The sequence below is a fragment of the Strongylocentrotus purpuratus genome, unplaced genomic scaffold (assembly GCF_000002235.5).
Source record: "Strongylocentrotus purpuratus isolate Spur 01 unplaced genomic scaffold, Spur_5.0 spur5_scaffold_7, whole genome shotgun sequence".
Taxonomy (NCBI): Eukaryota; Metazoa; Echinodermata; class Echinoidea; order Camarodonta; family Strongylocentrotidae; genus Strongylocentrotus; species Strongylocentrotus purpuratus.
In genome coordinates, this window is record NW_022145613.1 from 19,515,721 (window position 1) to 19,535,868 (window position 20,148).

Below are 20,148 nucleotides of genomic sequence, written 5' to 3' on the forward strand. Positions count from 1 at the left end.
CAAAATAGTTGTGTTGGTTTTTAAGATAAAAATGTGCATGCACGTCAAGTTAATGGTAAGTAGATATATTCAACAGGGATATTCCGCAAGAATTAAATGTAATGATAACATTGAACATTTAGCAATTTGGCAACTGGTTACCAGATTGGAAAACGGAATTAGAATAAAAATTTGAAAACAGATTGGAAAACAGAAAGAAGAAAAAATTACGAGTCAATTTGAAAATGATAAAGAGGCATTGAGGAATAGTTAATAGACCAATCCAAACTGCTATCACTAATCAAATAAAAAAAAATATTTAAAGATAAAGTGAGTCCCCTTGATATTACTGGCTATTTTTGGCATCATATATTTTTTGATTTTTACTTTTCTTAGTTTTCTTGACTTCAGTGATAAAGGTGTTTCATTTTGAGTAACATACGATTAATTTTGAACCCATCTTCTTCTCTTTACAACCTCTTTCGGAAATGCCTTCATTTGACCCTTGCCACCAAAATGTTAGAATATGTCGACATTTTGTTTTGTATTTCTTGTTGAAAAGGTTTTCTTTGAAACCATGAATAGGCAAATTAAGTACAAAAGTCCTAAAACCTTATCAATTGCTTGATCATGATGAGCAGTTGATGACAAATTCTATTTTCCACTCTGAAAACAAGTTGGCTAATGTCGTCTCACACCTTCCAATTAAATGTTCAAACGGCCTCTTTATTCTATTGATTAAACTTACCAAGTACGGATTTAGGCACACGGATTGCCATTGGAGTGGGTCTTCTAACCAAAGGCTTTGATGGGTTCTGCGTGGATCTCACTTGCCATGGATCACTACTACTTGATGATCCTGCTATTGGATGCTTCACGTACTCCTGTGTCTTGGACCGATCGCCATTGGATATCTCCGTTACATCTCCCCATGAGAGAATGGGGTGAGGGCGTCCTTTAACACCCGAAGGCATCAACACTGAGTCTTCAGAAGCACTTGCAGAATGAGATAGGTTTGGGTTGAGACCGTTCAGAGACAGCGCCTTCAAAGACTGGACTCCTTGCGTTATCTCCTGGTCTGACGATGCAGCAGCCGGCATGCTGCCACTATCCCTTGAACATGGTTCTTGTGACGTCATGGTTTTACTTGAATAACAGGCACTTGCTATAGGGAAGTCTGGCGTGATTTTGTGTGATCCCTCACGATCTTGGGACTCCCCCCGATGAGGAGGCTCGGTTTCGCTTTTTAGTATACAATCGCAGTTCTGTGTTTGATTTTGTCCACCCCTGAGTTCTAATGCCATTTGATTGATAGCCCTCTTCTGCAGTCTACAACAGCCACTTTTCCCTGCCCTTTAGAGTAAGTGATACTGTCAAGCGTTCATGACGTTTCACGTAGCCGGATAAGTACGCTGCTGATTCTCAAGTGTTAATTTCAGAGAAGTTTGCCGAACCCTGTCGTTAAATTGAGCAGTAACCCGTGCCAAATATCCACAGTTTTTAAGACACGACGTGAACGAACACTTGAAGATGTAATTAAGGGTGCTCCGGTCTCGGTGAAACCTGTAGAGTAAGATATAAGGAACAAGTGAGAAAGGTTAGCTTCATTGAAATACATTACTATGTATGTATAATATCTGCATTTAATGCAATTTCCTCTCTGAATACACGGAAGAATACAGGCCCACAGGAATACAAGTGCCCGTTCGTATATTATGTGTACATTGCCAAAGTAAATCTTGGATACCCCAATAACCCTCATGGTTGGGAAAACCAAAATGATGGGTTAATTTTGCCCAAGCCTTCAGAAAGTTTTGTCGGATTTTTTTTTTAAATCATCCTCATCGGACAAAATTTGGCCAAGTTATTTAATTACCCCCTTTTGTGTTTTTTCAAAGAGTATTTTTTGGATTAATCTTCCCAAACCTTCGAAAAAGAAGTTTAAGCTAGATAATTTGTCCATTAGTATTGTTGTGTGTCCAAGGTGTATTCAAGAAAACGGAGAGGTATTGTTAAATAGTTATTACCATATAATTGAATATGTTTACAATGAATCACGTCACATAAAGTGAAACTGATTAATGCAATATAAACATAACCACTTATGTAAGTAAAACTTTCCTCTTCTTAAATCTAATTAAAAAGCACTTGTTTCCTTGATCGTGAATTGCATATAATCAATAGTACTTAAACCCTTGACTTGATTAAGAGTAGGTATATTTTATACAGCATGATTTATATGAAGCATGATATTTCTATGATATCCAGACCGATCAGAAATACTGGTCAGCGATCTTCTCTGGAAAACAGATTTTCAGTACAGCGACGTTATAGGGCGTATTTCTTTTGCCAATTAGAATAGAATTCGAATACCGAGAAAGTGGGTCAAGTCATTTTCCTGTTACCCATCCGGTCGATGACTTTTCTGTGTCTGAACCTCCGAGTCCAATACCACCCCTCCCACGTGCGGGAAATAGGAACATTTAATGAATTCTGCGTGACTTCTTTTCTCAACCGATTATCAATCGCTTTTAATTAATGATTAGATCTATGCTTGCATCCTCTGATTTAAATGTATTGCCAGGAACCAGGAATTGATTTTATGAGGTGCCTATATATTATGAACATGTTCTTGAGAGCAGTTTTAAAAATAGATTCCACGATACCTTAATCAATTTGTAATTGCGAATGAGACGGAAATTGTAAATAAATAGCAAGTCTAATATTCTAATGAAATAAATTTATGGCACAGGAATCTGGGTAATTTGAAATAATTTTTAGGCAATGGTGTCACTGTTTCGCACGCAAAAAAATTATTATTTAAAATTCCAAGATACTGTTCTTTTCGTGATCATATAACAAAAAGCCGGCAAACTTAAAATCTCATATGTCAAAGTTAATAGATAAACATGATGATATGCTTTTTGTTTTATTAAATCTATCTCACTTGGAACGGGCTTCATTTATATGGACAGAATGATATATATATATATATAAAAGCAGTATAATACAAAATGTTTAGAGAATCTTAATAAAGCAAAGACGCACAATTTAAATGTGTTGATTCAATTTTTCCAGATTGTATGAAACCTCATTGATTTTTGTTTTATTGTTTTGTCAAAATGCCAATTCAAGGTGATCCAGATTTCATGTAACGTGTGTTATCAACAGTAATCTATAGCATCTATAGCACGATAAATATTTGAAGTAGACGAGAATTCAGGGAAAAACTCGTAACTCGTTCATTTTAAGTGGAGCAGTTGTGACACTGATGAAGCACCAAAACTTAAACTTTTTTTAAAATCTGGCTTGGTTCGCGTAGATAATATTGCGTCTTGCATTTTCCTGCTACCTCTATAATCATTTCTACAATAGAATTTCACTTCAACTAATTCACATTCCAGTGAAGATTACCAAATAATGTCCTATCCATTTCAACACGTATATACCTCCCCCAACACAGCCTTTATCATCTCGAACGATAAATGTTTTATAGATCTGGTAACATGTTGACTGACCTAGGCAAACATCTACAGAGTAAATGTTGAACCAACGAGGACAAGACAAACAAAAAAGGACCGATTTTCGCAGTTTGTTGCGTTAACCTCGTCTCCTTGACGAGGGGAGAATTGACTCAAAGCAAACTCCCAACTGGAATCTCTTCTTTAATTGTCTTGTAAACAGAGTAGACTCATACAATCTTTTGTACGTACAGTAGCTGCGTTTCAGCATGGTCTCGGCGTGTTAACAACAGAGCATCTAAAAATGCATATCTTCACGATTAAGTTGGTATTTCGTTATGTCTGTCCTTCACTGTCCCACTGACAACCACACCCCCTACCTTGTCCAGAACTAAATATTGTATGACAGTGAACCAGATAACATAGCTTTATTTGTTTCATTTTGACGGGGAACATAAAGCTGGCTACACAGAAGACGCCAAAATATATCAGAATGCGATTTCAATAAATCCTCGAAACTACTTATCGATGTTCACAGTTAGAAAGAAATTTAGAATTAACTAAGTGTAATATTATGTCTTTGATTCAAAATTCACTTATATTCTTAACGGATATAAATGTACACTAGACCCCTTTCAAATGACGATGGACGAGTTTCGAAAGCTACTTCGAACGAAAAGCAACTAGGGATAGTTTTCGTCACCGCAAACTTGATGAAAGTAGAACTGAGCTCACCTATCAATCAACCACAATGACCTTTCATCTCATTTGCCAAAGATGTCTACAATGTTGATGAATAAAAAGCTGGAGTGCATAATGAACGCGGGGGCTTGTGGGTGTATAATTATGTAAGTGTGCTTGGAGAGAACACGGGAGAGGGGCTGGGTGTTGTTGAGAGCCGCCAAATGCCTCTCGTATGCACGCCTCGTACAAGATAGCAAAATTAATGTTCTGACTGACCTATTTTCGTTTATGACACTGGTGATAAAAGGGATGAATTGGCTCGCATGGCATTGACTTTCCTCCCCTCATCGTAATGGCATTGGGTTTCTACAAGTCTACTCGAGCGTCGGTAAATCATAATTTCAGAGGGACACCTGGACGAAATGAGTTTTATTAATCCTCCCAGATTCTGCTGGGGCTACACTAATCGAATAACGTGTCCACACGATGAGATGAAGACGTGCTGATATATAGGGTAAAGCTCACTTCGGGTATACAAGAGGAGTGGTATTCTCCAAGTTAAATAATGCTTCCTTTCAGAACGGTGATGTGTTATACCGTGATACCCCTGTGAAATCGGAAAGACCCGACTTAAGACTGAAAACAGATCGAATTGTTTAAGTGTTAAAAAAAATTGATTTGTCCCGTTATTTGTTTCTTGAGAATATGAAATATTGAAGCGTACATCTCAAAGTATTCAACAAAGACCCTAATTTAACCAGTTCACCTTTCCTTCTTGAGTTACGAAAAATACAACAAACATGAAATTTACAAGGGGTATGAATAATTCAGCTGTTTACTGTAAATGCCTATTGCGTTTGGGAAAATCCCAAATGTAGCTGGAAGGACGAACATGCATAGACTTCCATGAAAAAAAGACCTAATTATCATCCTTTCAAACTGATGAACTGCACACTAGATAATTGGCTCTCTGCATTATTGATGCATTGTACACACTGGCTATGGGTGATCTATCACCTGCGTATAATTATGGCAAAACCAGTAACAGTCAAGGTTGTGCAAGGGGACCAAGATAAGAAAGGGGTGGAGGACCATCGAGGTGAACAGAAATGAATTCATGTTTTGGAAAGTGATTGATTTCCCTCTAAAAATAATCAACATCCTTCACATTTTTTTGTAATTGTGTATCTAAAAATTTAAATGGGGCCAAGAAGAAAGGGAATGATGTTCAAAACTTTGAAACGTTTTCCCCTATCTCCTAATTTGATGGCACTCGTGTAGTCTTTTCAGACATATTACATATTTAAATTTTAATGACGGCTAGCTGATCTTGTGCTTTACTAATCGTGATAAAAAAATGCGTGATGTCTATTCAAGTCATTAACCTAAATTTGCCACTCCTTACCCAGGAGAGTATAGGACGATGAAAGCCTTTGTGTTCGTAATTTCCATATGCCCTCCCGGTGACCAGATTGGTAGGAATACGCCGCAGGGAGTGGAGATGGTGCACATTGTGCATGAATGAAACCGATGACCGGGGTTATAGTATATGTACACCGCTTACATATATTTTGTATTAATTAATAGCTATACAAATCCAGATATTATTATTATCATTATTAATATTACAATTATTATTATTATTATTATTTTTTAATAAGATCGCGTGCATTAAACTACAGTAGATCGCAATGCATGTACATCTCCAGAGAAAAAAATCCAAATGATTAGAGGGAGATAGAGGGAGGGGTGGAGAGAGTCAAATCATTATAATACTGACTTTTCAGAGAGACACATTGCATTCTCGTTTGTGCGCAATGTAAATCATAACATATTTTGCACAAATTTAGAAATACGAATAGGATAGTCCTTAATTTTAAAGCCCGTCTGCACTAGTTTGGCCAGGAGGGATGAGACCTCCCTGCATGGTCACTGACAGGTGGTTCTCATCAAATCAGCCCTCAATTAACATAAGAAAAAGAGGATCATGGGGGACCAACAGGCACCGATTAGGCATTGTTTGCTATATAGAGGGCGCAAGTAGCTATAAGTAGTGGAGTGGGGATTTAAGTTCTCTCAAGACCGACTTCCCAAATCCCTTGTAATGAAATACTTCACAGGTAGACGATGAATCACAGTCCACAGTGTGTGTTGAGTATCTTCCCTTAACCAAGGGGGATGGAAGATGAGACAATGATATTAATGAATAAATGATGGGCAATCTATTATGATACTTTGTGAGATAATCATGTGTGAAGCTACATGATGCATTCCCTCGACGTCATTCAATCTACAGTCACTTAGGCTTCCATACAGAACTGATGCGCATTCCTCTTTGGACACAAAATTTATAGAAATATACAGGTAGATCAAAACAGTTTTATGTTGATGTTCGGACGTCCTTTCTGCCAAAAGTTGAGGAGTAGGAGGAAAGCATTTTACTGACAATTTCGTCATTGGCGTAACTAATTTTCAGGAGCTTACGCACCGTGTGACACATGAGGACCATGTTACACTAAACATACGTTATCATGTTTATTGGGAGATTTATTGTTCTGGTTTGTTTGAGAACTTCAGTAGAATTTAACGACTCCTGCTCTATTTAAGGAAGGGTCACCTTTAAACATTCGGAAAGAAGAGATTCCCATCATTTTTGTTCCTGTTCAAGAAAGAAAACTTCCTTTGTGAGATAACATGACATCATTGTGATGCACTTGCCTAGAAGTTATGTTTTATGACAGTATTGGCAATGCTACCCTTGAATACAAATTAAAGGACAGCTACTCAATCGTCCTTGTCACAGAAAACTAATACCACATATGAAATCAATATTATATGTGGATTTTGTCAACAATGGGATTAATTAAAAAGTGTGTTGATACACGCCCTGTTGAAAAGCAAGGGTGTGTGTCGTACATGAGGCTTTTTTGTTCAACCTGAGAAGACAAAACAAGCAAAAATATCAAGGAATTATTTGCTTTGTTCTACAGTTTCCCATTCGATATATCATAGTGGTGCTATTGCATGGCTACATTATGATGATAATGATAATAATAGTAACATGTGGAAAATCAAAAGATCCATTACTGCTACAACAGCCATTGCAGTGGCTCTATATTGTTCGATAGTGTTTTGAGGGGTCGTGCATGCACTCGATAATATAATAAAAGTACTATCGACACATGATAATATAAATTATAGCCGCATCATATAGTAGATAATACCTGCACATTACGATGATCATTATTCCTAAGCTACATTAAAAGGTAATCTAACCCCAAGAAATAACTTTACTTATTCTGAGAGATTTATGATATTCTTGCCAATTAATCTACAAGATTCCCCACCGAGGTGTATGAGAGAGGCATACAAACAAGCATTTCATTCATCTGCTATTATGTACTACAATAGCCAGAACGCAAATTGCATAAATAAGTTGGTAAGTAAGTCTCATAAAAGAAATAGATTTGTCAACTGCTGTATTTTAGTATTTTTAGATGAATTAGTAACAGTTGTTCCCCTGCTTTATAGTTTTCAACATATATGGTTTCTATCTTCTCAGCTATGATTTATCCTCATTGATAAGTTAAGGTTTTGTTATTGATTTTAAAAAGTTTTTCTAACAAAACCTTGGTGATACATGTACAACTTCGGTACGTCACATTTCCAAGAAAATGGCTGCGCCCTTGCCATGCAAAATGGCATCACATCATGCCAAGCATTTATCATATTACCTACACTTATTCTTTGGGGCGAAGTTTCCTTTAAGCATTATCTAGACCTAATAAGAACATTCGGTAGAGATACAGCAGTTTTCCATCGAGAACTCCCCCGCAAGGTGTATCACAAAAGTCGCTACCAAACGACATCAATGTGCCCCCTCAACAATAGACAAGACACACCCGGGCAGGGGCGTCCATTTCCCGGGTGAGAGGGAGGGATGCTCATGGCCCTTGTAATGTTTCATGTTTGTTTTCCTTTGTCTGTTTCCCCCACTAATGAAAATAAATTGACGCGAATGATTGTTGGTGTCATACAACAGTCGAAAGAAAATCAATGTTTAATGGCGGCTGAAAATGAGGCGTCGTGTCAGACGAGGTCACGTTAATACACAGTCAATGATCGATTGAATCTTAGCTTGATTAGGGCTCTGGATTCGTCGTGGAAAATCAATGAGAGTCTTGTGGTCTTGTGGTGTTGTTTATAATGATTGAAAACAGAAACCTAAACTGTTTAATTACAAGAAAGGGTGAATCTTGCTTGCGAACAAGTTTACAAATAGCTAAATTTTGGGCGCTCTTCCAAGCCTCATGATTCCAGGAGTTGTATTTATAGATATAAGAATATGAATATGGGAAGTCATTTTTATTCCAGAAACCTTTTTATCTATCCTTTCCTTCAAAATATCAAGCCATATGCCATGCTCAATGATTTGTCTCAAACAAATTTCTCCTGCTTCTCCTACTCCATTTACCCTTTTCTCCTTTCCATCATTCTCTTTCTACCAGCTCGAACTAGTTTTCCTTATATTTATTTCATAATTGCATATACACTCATCTTAGACTGATTTTAATGATAGAACCTTTAACGAAAAAAAATTCTGCAAATTGCATTTTGGTCGAAGAGAAGACATACAACAGAATGGTCAGATCTCACCAGATGTTAATTAGAAGAAAATATTGCCTTTTACATGACGGGGACATCTTCCTGGTCCTTGAAACACCCATTGTCGATATAAATGATGCTGTGTGACGTACGTGAATAATGTTGGCGTCATTGTCATTAAGTGGACATTTGCATACGAAAGGTTTTCCGTGTTAAGTATTTCGTTGCACCGGGATATCAGACCATGAACCTAATACAAATGGACTTTCGACGGCAAGAGTAGTAAAAGTAATGATAGCTACCACCTGTTCTTATGTCTTATGTCTTATGTTTGTATTAGGTTCATGATCAGACGCGGTTTAAGGTAGTGGTGGTGGGCTTTCGGTGCTCAAAACCCTTTAAACAAAATACAGCCTAAAGATATGAAAACCTCCAAAATTGTATCCGAATGGATAGGCGGTACGTATATACTGTCACCACGGTAACAAGAATGGCTACACACGCTTGGTCTGTGTCTGTATAACAAGAACCACAACAGCTCGAACAATACTTTAACGAAAATGCATGTGGTTAGATGGCACATGCTTTGATCATCTCTAAAGAGAAAGAATGATAATGTTATATAACTTTTATTCCAAATAATATTAATCAGTGTTGATTGTCTGAAATGCAAAATGACAGGGGATGAAATAATAAACTAGTCAACAATTTAGTAGGATTTAATACAATACCTATTCCAACACAAACTAAATCATCATACACCCTGTTATACCTATTGCTTCTGTTGCCTTCCCATATTTGTGTTACCATATCAATTATATTAACCATATTAACCATACGTAATTATCATCGTTGTTTCTTTGTCAATGTAGGGTCTCATGGCCATAGCACATAATGTATTTTTCATTTCTCGGGAGAGTGGAGTTAATATTTAATAGAAAGCCAATTAAGTACCTCCACGTAATCCAGTGAGGACAAGCTGATGGAATGGGCAAGGGTGAGATAAACCCTTTTGCATCTCATGTCTCTGATGTAAACACATCCTCTCAGACACGTATCTGTGTTTATTCCACAGCGATTGCCTTGCCTCAGCATGACGGACACCAGAAAAATACAACTTGACAAAAACAAAATGGCACATGGACTATATTTACATTACTATCATCTGGTTAGTTAATGCCCGGACTCACCCCCCCCCCCCCTCCCCTAAAATAAAAAAATTGTAACGTTCCATTTTCGTTCGTCTATCATTTATTTATAGCGTACATAATGTACCTGTGATTGAGTCTCTGTCTATAAAATGTCGCTGTAACTATTTCGTTATTAAAATAGCTAAATCTTATTTATTTGACGTCTGTATTGGCTTAGCCTACATGTACGCTCAAAAGCCATAATTCACTGCATTTTTACCGGTGATCAGTTCCCTGGTAAACTAATAATCTAGGAACACACAGTGAAATTTCGTCTAAATTTAAAACCAAACACCAATCGTACATTAATTTTGTACCCGCCCGTGTGGGACTTAATGACAATAAGTTTCAATTTGTGAAAATACAAGCACTGGATCGGGGACTAAAACACATATACAAAGTATATACGGAAGAGAAATATAGTAGGTATATTTTGATTCAGGATATAGTTTCCATGTACATCAAACTTTAACTTTAAGTAGAGTTATTGCAACTGTGGTCCCTTTTCACGTGGCTACGCCCCTATCTACCCCCCCCCCCCCCCCCCCGCCCCATAGCTGATATATACACCTAGTAACTCCTTGGTTTAATTTAGAAAGTCCATTATAAGACAAAGGTGTCATCGCCGCATTCGAAATAATGCACCAATTTGTATGCATACTCAATGGCGTTCGTTGTCCCACTTTCCACGGGAACCAATGAGATCCCCTGCAATGAATGCATATACGCTGCAGCAATGTCTATTTACCTCTATCGATTTTCACAGTCATTTTGAACGAGTTTTCTACACGGTTAAACAAATAGAATATGTATCGGTGGTGCTCGATGAATGATGCAGATTGTACTTTTGTATTATACATTGCGGTACCTGGCTTCAGTGGATTATTACGTCACAGGCTAGTCAACACAGGGTATATAATCAACTCATGCACGAGAGACTCTCTTTTAAGCTAACACTATTCTACTACAATCGATTTAACTGCTTAGCTATGTACGAAAACACATGTGAAAAGATCGTACTCTTCCTAACAACTTATAACAATATGATTTTAATTGGAAGAATTACAAAGAGCACATAAGTCTTTCTTTTTTCGTGGAATATCACTGAAAACATCAATTCATAAATGATTCCTTCTTGATTCATTAAGTTGATGAAAACAAAAGTGAAGTCAATCTATGAAGTTTGGGCAGAGCAGACATTCATTTCCCCCCATATCTAAGTATAGTATAATGAAAGATCCTCACCATGCATCTGTAAGTTTTGAGACTGATGCCGATGGCTTAAATGACGATTGTAAGGAGTGATTAATACATCCAACAATATATGTTGGGACCTTTTTCACCCTTTTCCTTAGATCTCCGCCCCCCCCCCCTTTTATCCCTACAGTTTCAATGCAATCAAATATTACAATCACAGTATGCACAGTGGTAATTCTTCAACCCACATTAACACATACAGTCATGCCCACACTCTCCTAAATCCACCCATTAGGCTGATCGTCATATTATCGTCAAGTCATTAAATTCCGTTGGGCTATACTGGTAGCCAAACCGATATGTGTTGGCTCTTCTCACTCATCCCTCTCTACCGTCTCCCCCGCCTTTCCCCGTGACTGTAAGCCGAAATACTGCTGGATTTATCATCGCCTTCCCAAGCACGGCACAAGCTCCGCTTTAGTAATTATTTTTTATTCCACAGGGAACTTTCGTTAAACCGTCTTTAGTTGGAAGCTGATTTACTGAAGCCAAAGTAAAGGGCTTCTACGTGTATAGAGATTTCAAAACCCCTGATGAGGCTTAGAAAAGGATACAAAATCAATCGAAACTGTTATACACAATTGTTATTAACAATGAGATAACCAAGTAACACACGGTTAATAACTCTTTCTTCAAACAAATGCACGATTTCTTGGATGTTGACGGCATTCGGAATATGTTTGCAAAGTGCGGACTTAAAACAAATAATGAGAAATACTAAAGCGCTAAACTCTCCCAATGCATGCTCTAAAATATCATAAAGATAGATTGATGCACAATTTTTTTATTTAATGATCATTTGACTTTTTTGATAAATGATACTGTTAATATTTCAGGCACTATACTTTTTCTTAGAAAAGTAAAGAGTCATTAGAAGAGAAAACATACTTACTGTAGTTTATATTCTTTTTGTCACCTTGCTATCAAAGTGGACGGATGTATGTATAAGTTATAATCCCAACTATTCAGCTAGATTTTTCTAGCCTTTAAAGTGAAGAGAACGGGACCCACTCCCACCCGACCCGTATCCTCTCACACCCCCATCGGCTCCCCCCCCCCCCCACATACAATTTATAACAAACAATCTCGTAGAAGACCCCTGAGATTGGTAGCACATCGTATCTAGTCATGATGACGATGATGGATAGGAGAATAATGATGCGATAACCTTCCCCGGCACGGTTAATGCACACCAAATCGACATTGGAGTGGGAAGAAAAACCTTACGTCCCAAAGTCGTCCACCGTTCACGACTGGTAATGCTAATAGCGGATTTTTAAATGGTATAGTATCTACATTGCTTTGATATCAAAAAAGCTTCTGAAAATTGGAATAGTATTCCTCAGAAATAGAGAAATAAGATTTAAAGGGGAAGTACACTCTGATATTCAGTTGGTTGGCAGAAAAAAGAGAGGAACAGGTCAGTGAAAGTTTGAGCAAAATCTGATGAAAGATAATAAAGATAATAATGAGTTTTTGAACGTTTCCTATGAAGTTCCCTACCATTTGCTATTATGTATACTAAACAATTTAGAAATGTATTTTTCCCTAAAGAAAATGTTCAATCATGCATGCAACCTACATGTAAATACTAAGAAATTGAAAGTGTTTGAAATTTCTGTACAGGGCAGATTGCAGAAAACCTCGTAATATACACTGTACGTCACATTGTTGCCAATTTGTTTTTCACTAATGGCAACTATAACAATTCACAACTTTCCGATTTTTAATAGGATATTGCTCAAACTTTCACTATTTTGTTTCTCTCGTTTTTCTTCTTTTATTTATGCCAGCCAATTATTGAACTTTACTTCCTCTTAAAATTCCTAAAATAGCTGAAAAATTGGGAATCACATTTGAAAAGTTCTTATACCTGTATGTTATAAAAGTCACTGAGAACATTAATCAGTTGGAATTAACATAAGAATATTGTGTCTTTCAACTTTCAAATGAATATTATTGCTCCTGGAATTTAAAAAAAACACGACAAAAATGAGTTTCAGCGGTTTTGTCGCCTCCATATCACATTCACCATTCATTTGTGATTATTATAAGATTACAATGATTTTATATATTACCTTGGCCTGTCCTTCAGTGATGTTGTTTACACGTTAAATTTGTAGTGAAGGAGGGTAAAATAAGTCGTTCTTTTGGGTATTCATTCGAAAATCAGATATAATTCTCAGGGTTTTATATTGATAGGAAAGGAAAGGAGAACATTTGACCCCTACTTTAACTAGTTGTTGCTGTTGTTTTCTTTATTCATGAGCAGTCCACAAATACATTGCTCACTTGTATCATTGACTGCATGTATATAGGGATGATAATATACGTGTAATATGGGAGCAAGGAGGGTCAAGACAAGTCATATGCAAGTTTGTGATATTTCATTAGAAACAAAGTGGAGCTTAGGAATGGATCTACTTGGCAATAACATTATCAATTAAAATAAAGGAATGGAAAAACAACGCACAAAACATGTGATTTGTTGATGTTTTCGGTGAAAGAGAAATCATTCATAAACACCAAGATGGTAATTTTGGTACATTTTAGTCTCTTAAGTTCACGGGTGAGTGTTCGATGTGGTGAATGACCTGTTTAATGATTAGACACTTAGTGTCATTATAAAAGCAAGATGTTACTGAAAATGATATGGAAATTCCATCACTTGTCTTCCAAACCGGACTAGAATGTCGGGGATACTAGAATAGAGGATATTATTTGGTATGTTTAGAAAGAGGATCTACCCGCATATATGAAGATTCCGCATTCATCTTGCATCACTTCAAGTAAGCAAAGATCTACTGGTAATAGCTAGGAGGTTACTGATAAACCATATGCACGGATGTAATAATGGAGCAACAGTCGTTACAGTAGTATACTACACGCAGAAGTAGAAATATAGTATATTATAGTAGTAGTAGTAGTAGTAGTAAAAGTAGTAGTAGTAGAAGTAGAAGTAGTAGTAGTAGTGGAAGTAGTAGTAGTAGTAGTATAAGTATAAGTAGTAGTAGTGGATTTAGTAGTAGTAGTAGTAGTAGTAGTAGTAGTAGTAGCAGTAGTAGTAGTAGTAGTATAAGTAGAAGTAGTAGTAGTAGTAGTGGAAGTAGTAGTAGAAGTAGTAGTAGTAGCAGTAGTAGTAGTAGTGGAAGTAGTAGTAGTAGTAGTAGTAGTAGTAGTAGTAGTGGAAGTAGTAGTATAGTAGTAGTAGTAGTAGTAGTAGTAGTAGTAATGGTAGAAGTAGTGGAAGTAGTAGTAGTGGTAGTGGTAGGCGTGGCGCTGGTGCTAGTTGTGGTTGTGATTCTTGTCCTTGTTGTTCTTGTTTTTGTTCTTGTCGTTAAAGTGACTCGGTGGTGGTGGTCGTGGTGGTCGTGGTAGTGGTGGTTAAAGTAGTGATCGCAAACGAAATTAAGCTTTGAATTTTAATTCTATAAAAAGAAGTTAGAATTATGTCTCAGGATCAAGCGATCTTAACATACAAAAATCATGATGCACAAACTTTTAGGCTTGAGATATCAAATATCGTAAAACCATTTACTTACAAAAATAGAATCCTTAACTATTATGATATCACAGTTATGCAGTATATATCTTCAAAACTTAGGTTTAACAATTTTATTATTGAAAAATATTAATCCTTTTTTAAAAGTTTTGTTTTATTTATCTTTAAGATTATATGCCAGGCACTGTGTTGTATATTTTCCCCTTGTATTGTTGTATTGTGTCATTTCCTTCTAATCTGGTACTTATACATATCTGTTAATTATATATTTCGTTAGGTCGGCCACTTATATGGGTCACTTCCTTTCTAGTTGCTACCTGCCCAACAACTTTTATATTGTTTTACCAATGTATATACTGTACATGTATACTATTTTTTTATGTAACAATGTATAGTTCTACGAATGTATGTTATTATTTTTTTTAATTATTAATTTGGTGAAATAAAATGGAATTAAATTTAATTGTATAAAGCTCTTACAAAAAACTCAATTTATGTAATCTTGCCGAAAGCCATTTAAATTCATTCCGATGGTTATTTGACTACGAGAAGTTCAAACTAAATCGATCGTGACATAAGAGAAGAACAAATATTATTTCAGTATCGAAAAATAACGTTCATAAATAATGTCCTTTGATGTATCATTTTCTATATTACAATACAATGAGTCTAGTATTTTACTGGTTTCTTGAAAAGGACTTTGTTTGGGGTATGATATCACGACGCAGACACCCCCCCCCCCCCACACACACACGCACACACACTTTTTTGTTGTAATGAAATAAATCAGTTACATATGGAAAGTTGTACATGAACTTCTACCGACATTCTCTCTCAATGTGAACGACAGAAAATATCAATATTTGCACAAACTTGATATAGACGTCCACTTAGTCTGACTCAATCATTACATGACCCTGAGGCCTCCCCTCTGCATTTGTGAACAAACATATCATGACAGAATTTACTTTATTCGTAATAATGCTAGTGGTTTTCACCTTTTTTTTCTTCTTCGGAAGGAGAGTCAGATATTTCAAGGGGCGAAATTGACACTGACAATGGGAGGATTTTTATGAAATTTCACCCTCCCCCCCCCCCCCCCAGAATTTTCAGCCAACCACGGATCCGCCCAATATGAACAACCCTTCTTTTTCAATCACAAAACTTGTGATTCCACGCTGGTGTGTTATGATTTACTTGTCACACTACCATACCTACTATTAATGAGCTTTTCACTTGACAAACTTAACAAAACTTGATATTCGAGTAACTCTATCCATGTTTAAAGTCACACCCTCGAAGAGTCTTATAGTGTGAAAGGCAGTCATAGCATGTCAAATAAACGTCAGTCAAATTACTATACACAGTTCACCCCAAAGGAGAAGCCAGGGGGCAGGGGAACCACCCCACCCGTTCTTCCGTAGTGTCATCCCCAGGACTTTGGTCTAGTGGATAATTTTTCGAACTATGAACCACATGGTACGAGGTTCGAATCACTGCCGCAGCACTGGCGTTAATATACATTTATCTACATTTGTCACACTCGGCCGAGGATCAAGAGTCATTTACTGAGCGCTAGAGTTGCCGGAGCTTAATGAGATGGGGTAATGATATCTAAAGTCCTTTGCAAACATATCCAGACGTTATAAATGTGATATGCGCTATATGCAAGATGGCACAATATAGTTATTAACTGTTTAACTCTGTCGTCTAGCATGTCAACTCCCCCTCCCCCCCCCCCTTGCTCGGTTGAACCATTTTTGCTACGCCATTGCAGTTCACATTGACAGGGACCAGCTGACGATTTATCATTACACTCTTTCCAAAACAACACGCTTTTATCTAAATTGACCTTTTCACATTTCTATTTATGATCTTTTTTGGCGGGGATGTCATACCACTCCTGTCATCCATAATTAACTCTGTTAAGTCCTGCTTCCCATTCTAGAATATCAACAACTGTCATGAAAGCTCTGGTTAGGTGCTGGATTTTCATATTTGAAACATTCGATTGTCAACGTTAAATTGGTATATCATTTTAGATGAATTTATGCGAAAACTCAGGCCGCCATATTGTAGAGGTGATCAGTCAATATACAATACATTTTAATCCCTACAATAGTTTTTTTTATCTAATGGTTGCTAATATTATTACATAACCAAATGTATACCCCTTTTAATTGAGCATACCTTAAGGGACAGGCATTTCTCATATCTTGAATTTGGAAATTTGGCATTTAACTCACATTTGCATTCGGCTTAACTAAATACATCCTAGTTAATATTTGTTCTAAATCATGATTTTCTTATAACGACCTCACGATAAGTAAATTTGTCTTGCGTACGTGCGTTACCAGGATAATTGGAATCTTGACTTTATTAGCGCACGAAAAACGTGCTTCTAATATCTAATAGATCTGTTTACTCTTTCTATTCATGCTTCTGGAAGCTTGCCAGACCTAGCAACAGATATTACATGCAAAGTGGATTCCATCTATAGAGATCCCATTAAGAGTATAGCAGTTGAATTAAATATTTGGTAACCACGCAGGGGTTCTGAAGAAAAGCTCGCATATAGATTGAAATACATTGGTACACACTAAAAAGGTCTATTGACAGACGATGTATACCTATAGATCTGTACGTAGCCTTTCAGGGGGTATACCCCATTGTGTTTGGGGGTAATAGTTTTTTCTATTCATCTGACCCTGAACCTGACCTCTCGTATAGTTAGTTCGGGTGAAACCGGGGTTAAAGACGCCTGGTAGTTCCGTTGGCAGGAACCTATCTCACGAACCAGGTACCAGCCTTTTTCCAACCTCATCCGTTCATGACGTTATTCCAGAGAAGTGTTCCCCTCGGATAGATATAGGTCCAACTATCAAATATCTCGTTATAAGCCTCGACATATCCAACTAACTTGCACGCGAATATTAAAGACATGTTAAAAAAAAAAACGTATCTAATCTCACATTTTGGCCCGAAGTCACAAAGGAGGTTTGTCGACAAACCTAGGTCTGATCAAACCTGGTTTGTCGACAAACCTCCTTTGTGAATTCTGGCCTATGAGTTTCAGCTTCAGTTTGTTTTACCATATATCCCTAGTTTTACCGAATTAAATGATCTTTAAATTTCTGTCTAGAAAAGAAAACATTGAAACGATATAGGCGTATTGGCTTAGTTTTGGCCATGACTGCAGAGCATAGGCCGTATACCGTCCATATCGGGAACAATACAACTGGCTGTTATATGTTTACATTTCGGTTTCTGCATTAGACTGTATCTGCCGTGTTTTTGAATTTCAAAACGTTGGGAAATGATGCTGGTGTTTGCTGTTGTTTGCCTACTCAATTTACAGCATTCCGGATGATATGTGTTTATGAATTAACTTTACTGAGTGTATAGATCTTGTTCTTTTTGCTTTTTTGTTTTGGTTCTTATTCTGTACTGTAGACAAGTTTTTTGTGTTGTGTGTAACTTTGGGGACTACGCCTTACAATTTTGTTTGCAAACTCTAGTAGTTTCTATTTTTCCTTAATCACACCAAACTTTACACTCTATATATTATTGTCATTGCTGTTGTCTTTATGCTTGAAAAAGATATTAAATTGAACCATTGAAAGTGTGGTTGTTAATGACACATCATCACGATGATGACTGGGCCCTTGTGGTCAAGTAGACAGTACAAAAGTAAACTCCCTTAAGTTAACAAAGCATGTCAATCTCAATTACACAAAGTCCCAATCTAGACTGTGTTTGATATCGTATTGCAATAATTGTGTTCATTATCCAGGCAAAGTTGTTTAGCAAACATGCATACACCACTCACTTTGGATTGGTCTTGTTTGTGAAGAACCTTACATTCCTGGGCATGCAGTGTAAAGATGTGGTGGGTGGAAGGACTAAAGAATATGGCGACCTGTTTCACTGTCCAGTGAGTTTGTTGAATCAAGAGAATCAAATCTACAGTAGAATTCTCAATTGTATATTAAAGATAAACTTTAGTACTGCACGTATGCGATTGCATTGTGAAAGAAAAGGTGTGGAAAGGATCAGAAACAGTTGATCATGTAGAATGTAAGTATTGGTGTGCACTGCAAGGTTCTGGAGTCATCAAAATCATAATAAATTTGACCGAGTCTTGGTAAAGTAACAAGCACTGTACACAGAAAGCAATATATGGGACAACACACATTATGTCGGGGCGAGTACTGCCTTGATTTCCTTGTCTTTCTATGCTCATTACTCAGCCAGTATACATTTTCTTCCAACATTGTTTGGCACATGTCATTTATTTGTAAACTTGAACATTCAGTGTAACTTTTGTTTGATTCTGTGAGAATTAATTTTCTTTTCTTTTTTTACCAGAACTGGAGTTTATCTTTAAGGTCGGGTGACCAAATATAAGTTGATATGCAGGGCTGCATACAACTCATATTTTGTTATTCAAACATCTAAATATATTTAAGAGATTCGTTAACATTTTTTAGAATAATTTTCTCAAACGGGCTAAGCTAAACCCTAAACAAATGCTCCAGGTCTCATTCATCTTGTGCAACATCTGTCAATAAGTATTGAGCTAACAAGAGACAGTGGAATGGAGCTTCGCTAGAGCTGATCACCTGTTTACATACGATAGACCATACAATACCAGTATGGGAGTCAGACGTGCTGTATACCATCAATCACCATGAAAAGAAAGACAATGTGGAGATATTGTATGAAAGAATGCAATTCTTTGTGATCATGTGCTGAGCTGGGGAAAGTTACATACCACTTTCTCTTGTTAGCTCTCACAATTTCGTTTGTATTGAATCCACTCCAAATTTGAAGAGGCATTTTCTCCAAAGTAGTGGTTGAATCTTCTTTTGAGTGTGGATTAAACTATTTTGGAACGTGGATGGCAAGTACGTATTGTCCCGATAATATGACACCCCTTAATGGATGTCTACACCGTAAGAAGATTACACTTGAAACTTTCACCCCTGGCACAGCAGGTATGTCACCGTAAGTAGTCACATGCATTTGTGGAAACAATGACGTGCTTTATAATGACTCAGACTGTTTTTAATACATTGTAGCAAGGTGATAGAACTATGTTTACTTGTACCTTGTACCTACACGTAGACCATGAAAGAGAGAGAGAGAGAGAGAGAGAGGGAGAGAGAGAGGGAGAGAGAGAGAGAGAGAGGGAGAGAGAGAGAGAGAGAGAGAAGGAGTGATTGCGTAAAGAGGGAGAGATAAGATGGAGAAATAGACAGCTGGTTTGCAGACAGGTAGATATATGGCAAGATCAGTACGAGCAATAGTCATTATGCCGCATGTTTCAGATGGAAATGATGAAACCAAATTACATAATAATGTTGGCCTACACCATTCTTATATATGACATACTTCGCTTTTCTTCTGAATTCACACAAATTGTCCCAATCCATGGATCTCCTATATCCCAAGGTTAACAAAATGGATG

At 37.0% G+C, this 20,148-nt stretch overlaps 1 protein-coding gene across 1 annotated transcript in view; it reads right to left on the reverse strand.

The window, feature by feature from the left end:
* LOC100892846 (ABC transporter F family member 4) overlaps window positions 1-20,148 on the reverse strand; it is a 32,714-nt gene that overhangs the window by 11,799 nt on the left and 767 nt on the right. Inside the window, exon 2 of the mRNA XM_030974749.1 lies at window positions 728-1,542. Within this exon, the coding sequence (XP_030830609.1) occupies window positions 728-1,283 (556 nt within the window). The 5' untranslated portion in view covers window positions 1,284-1,542. The remainder of the gene's footprint in view (window positions 1-727; window positions 1,543-20,148) is intronic.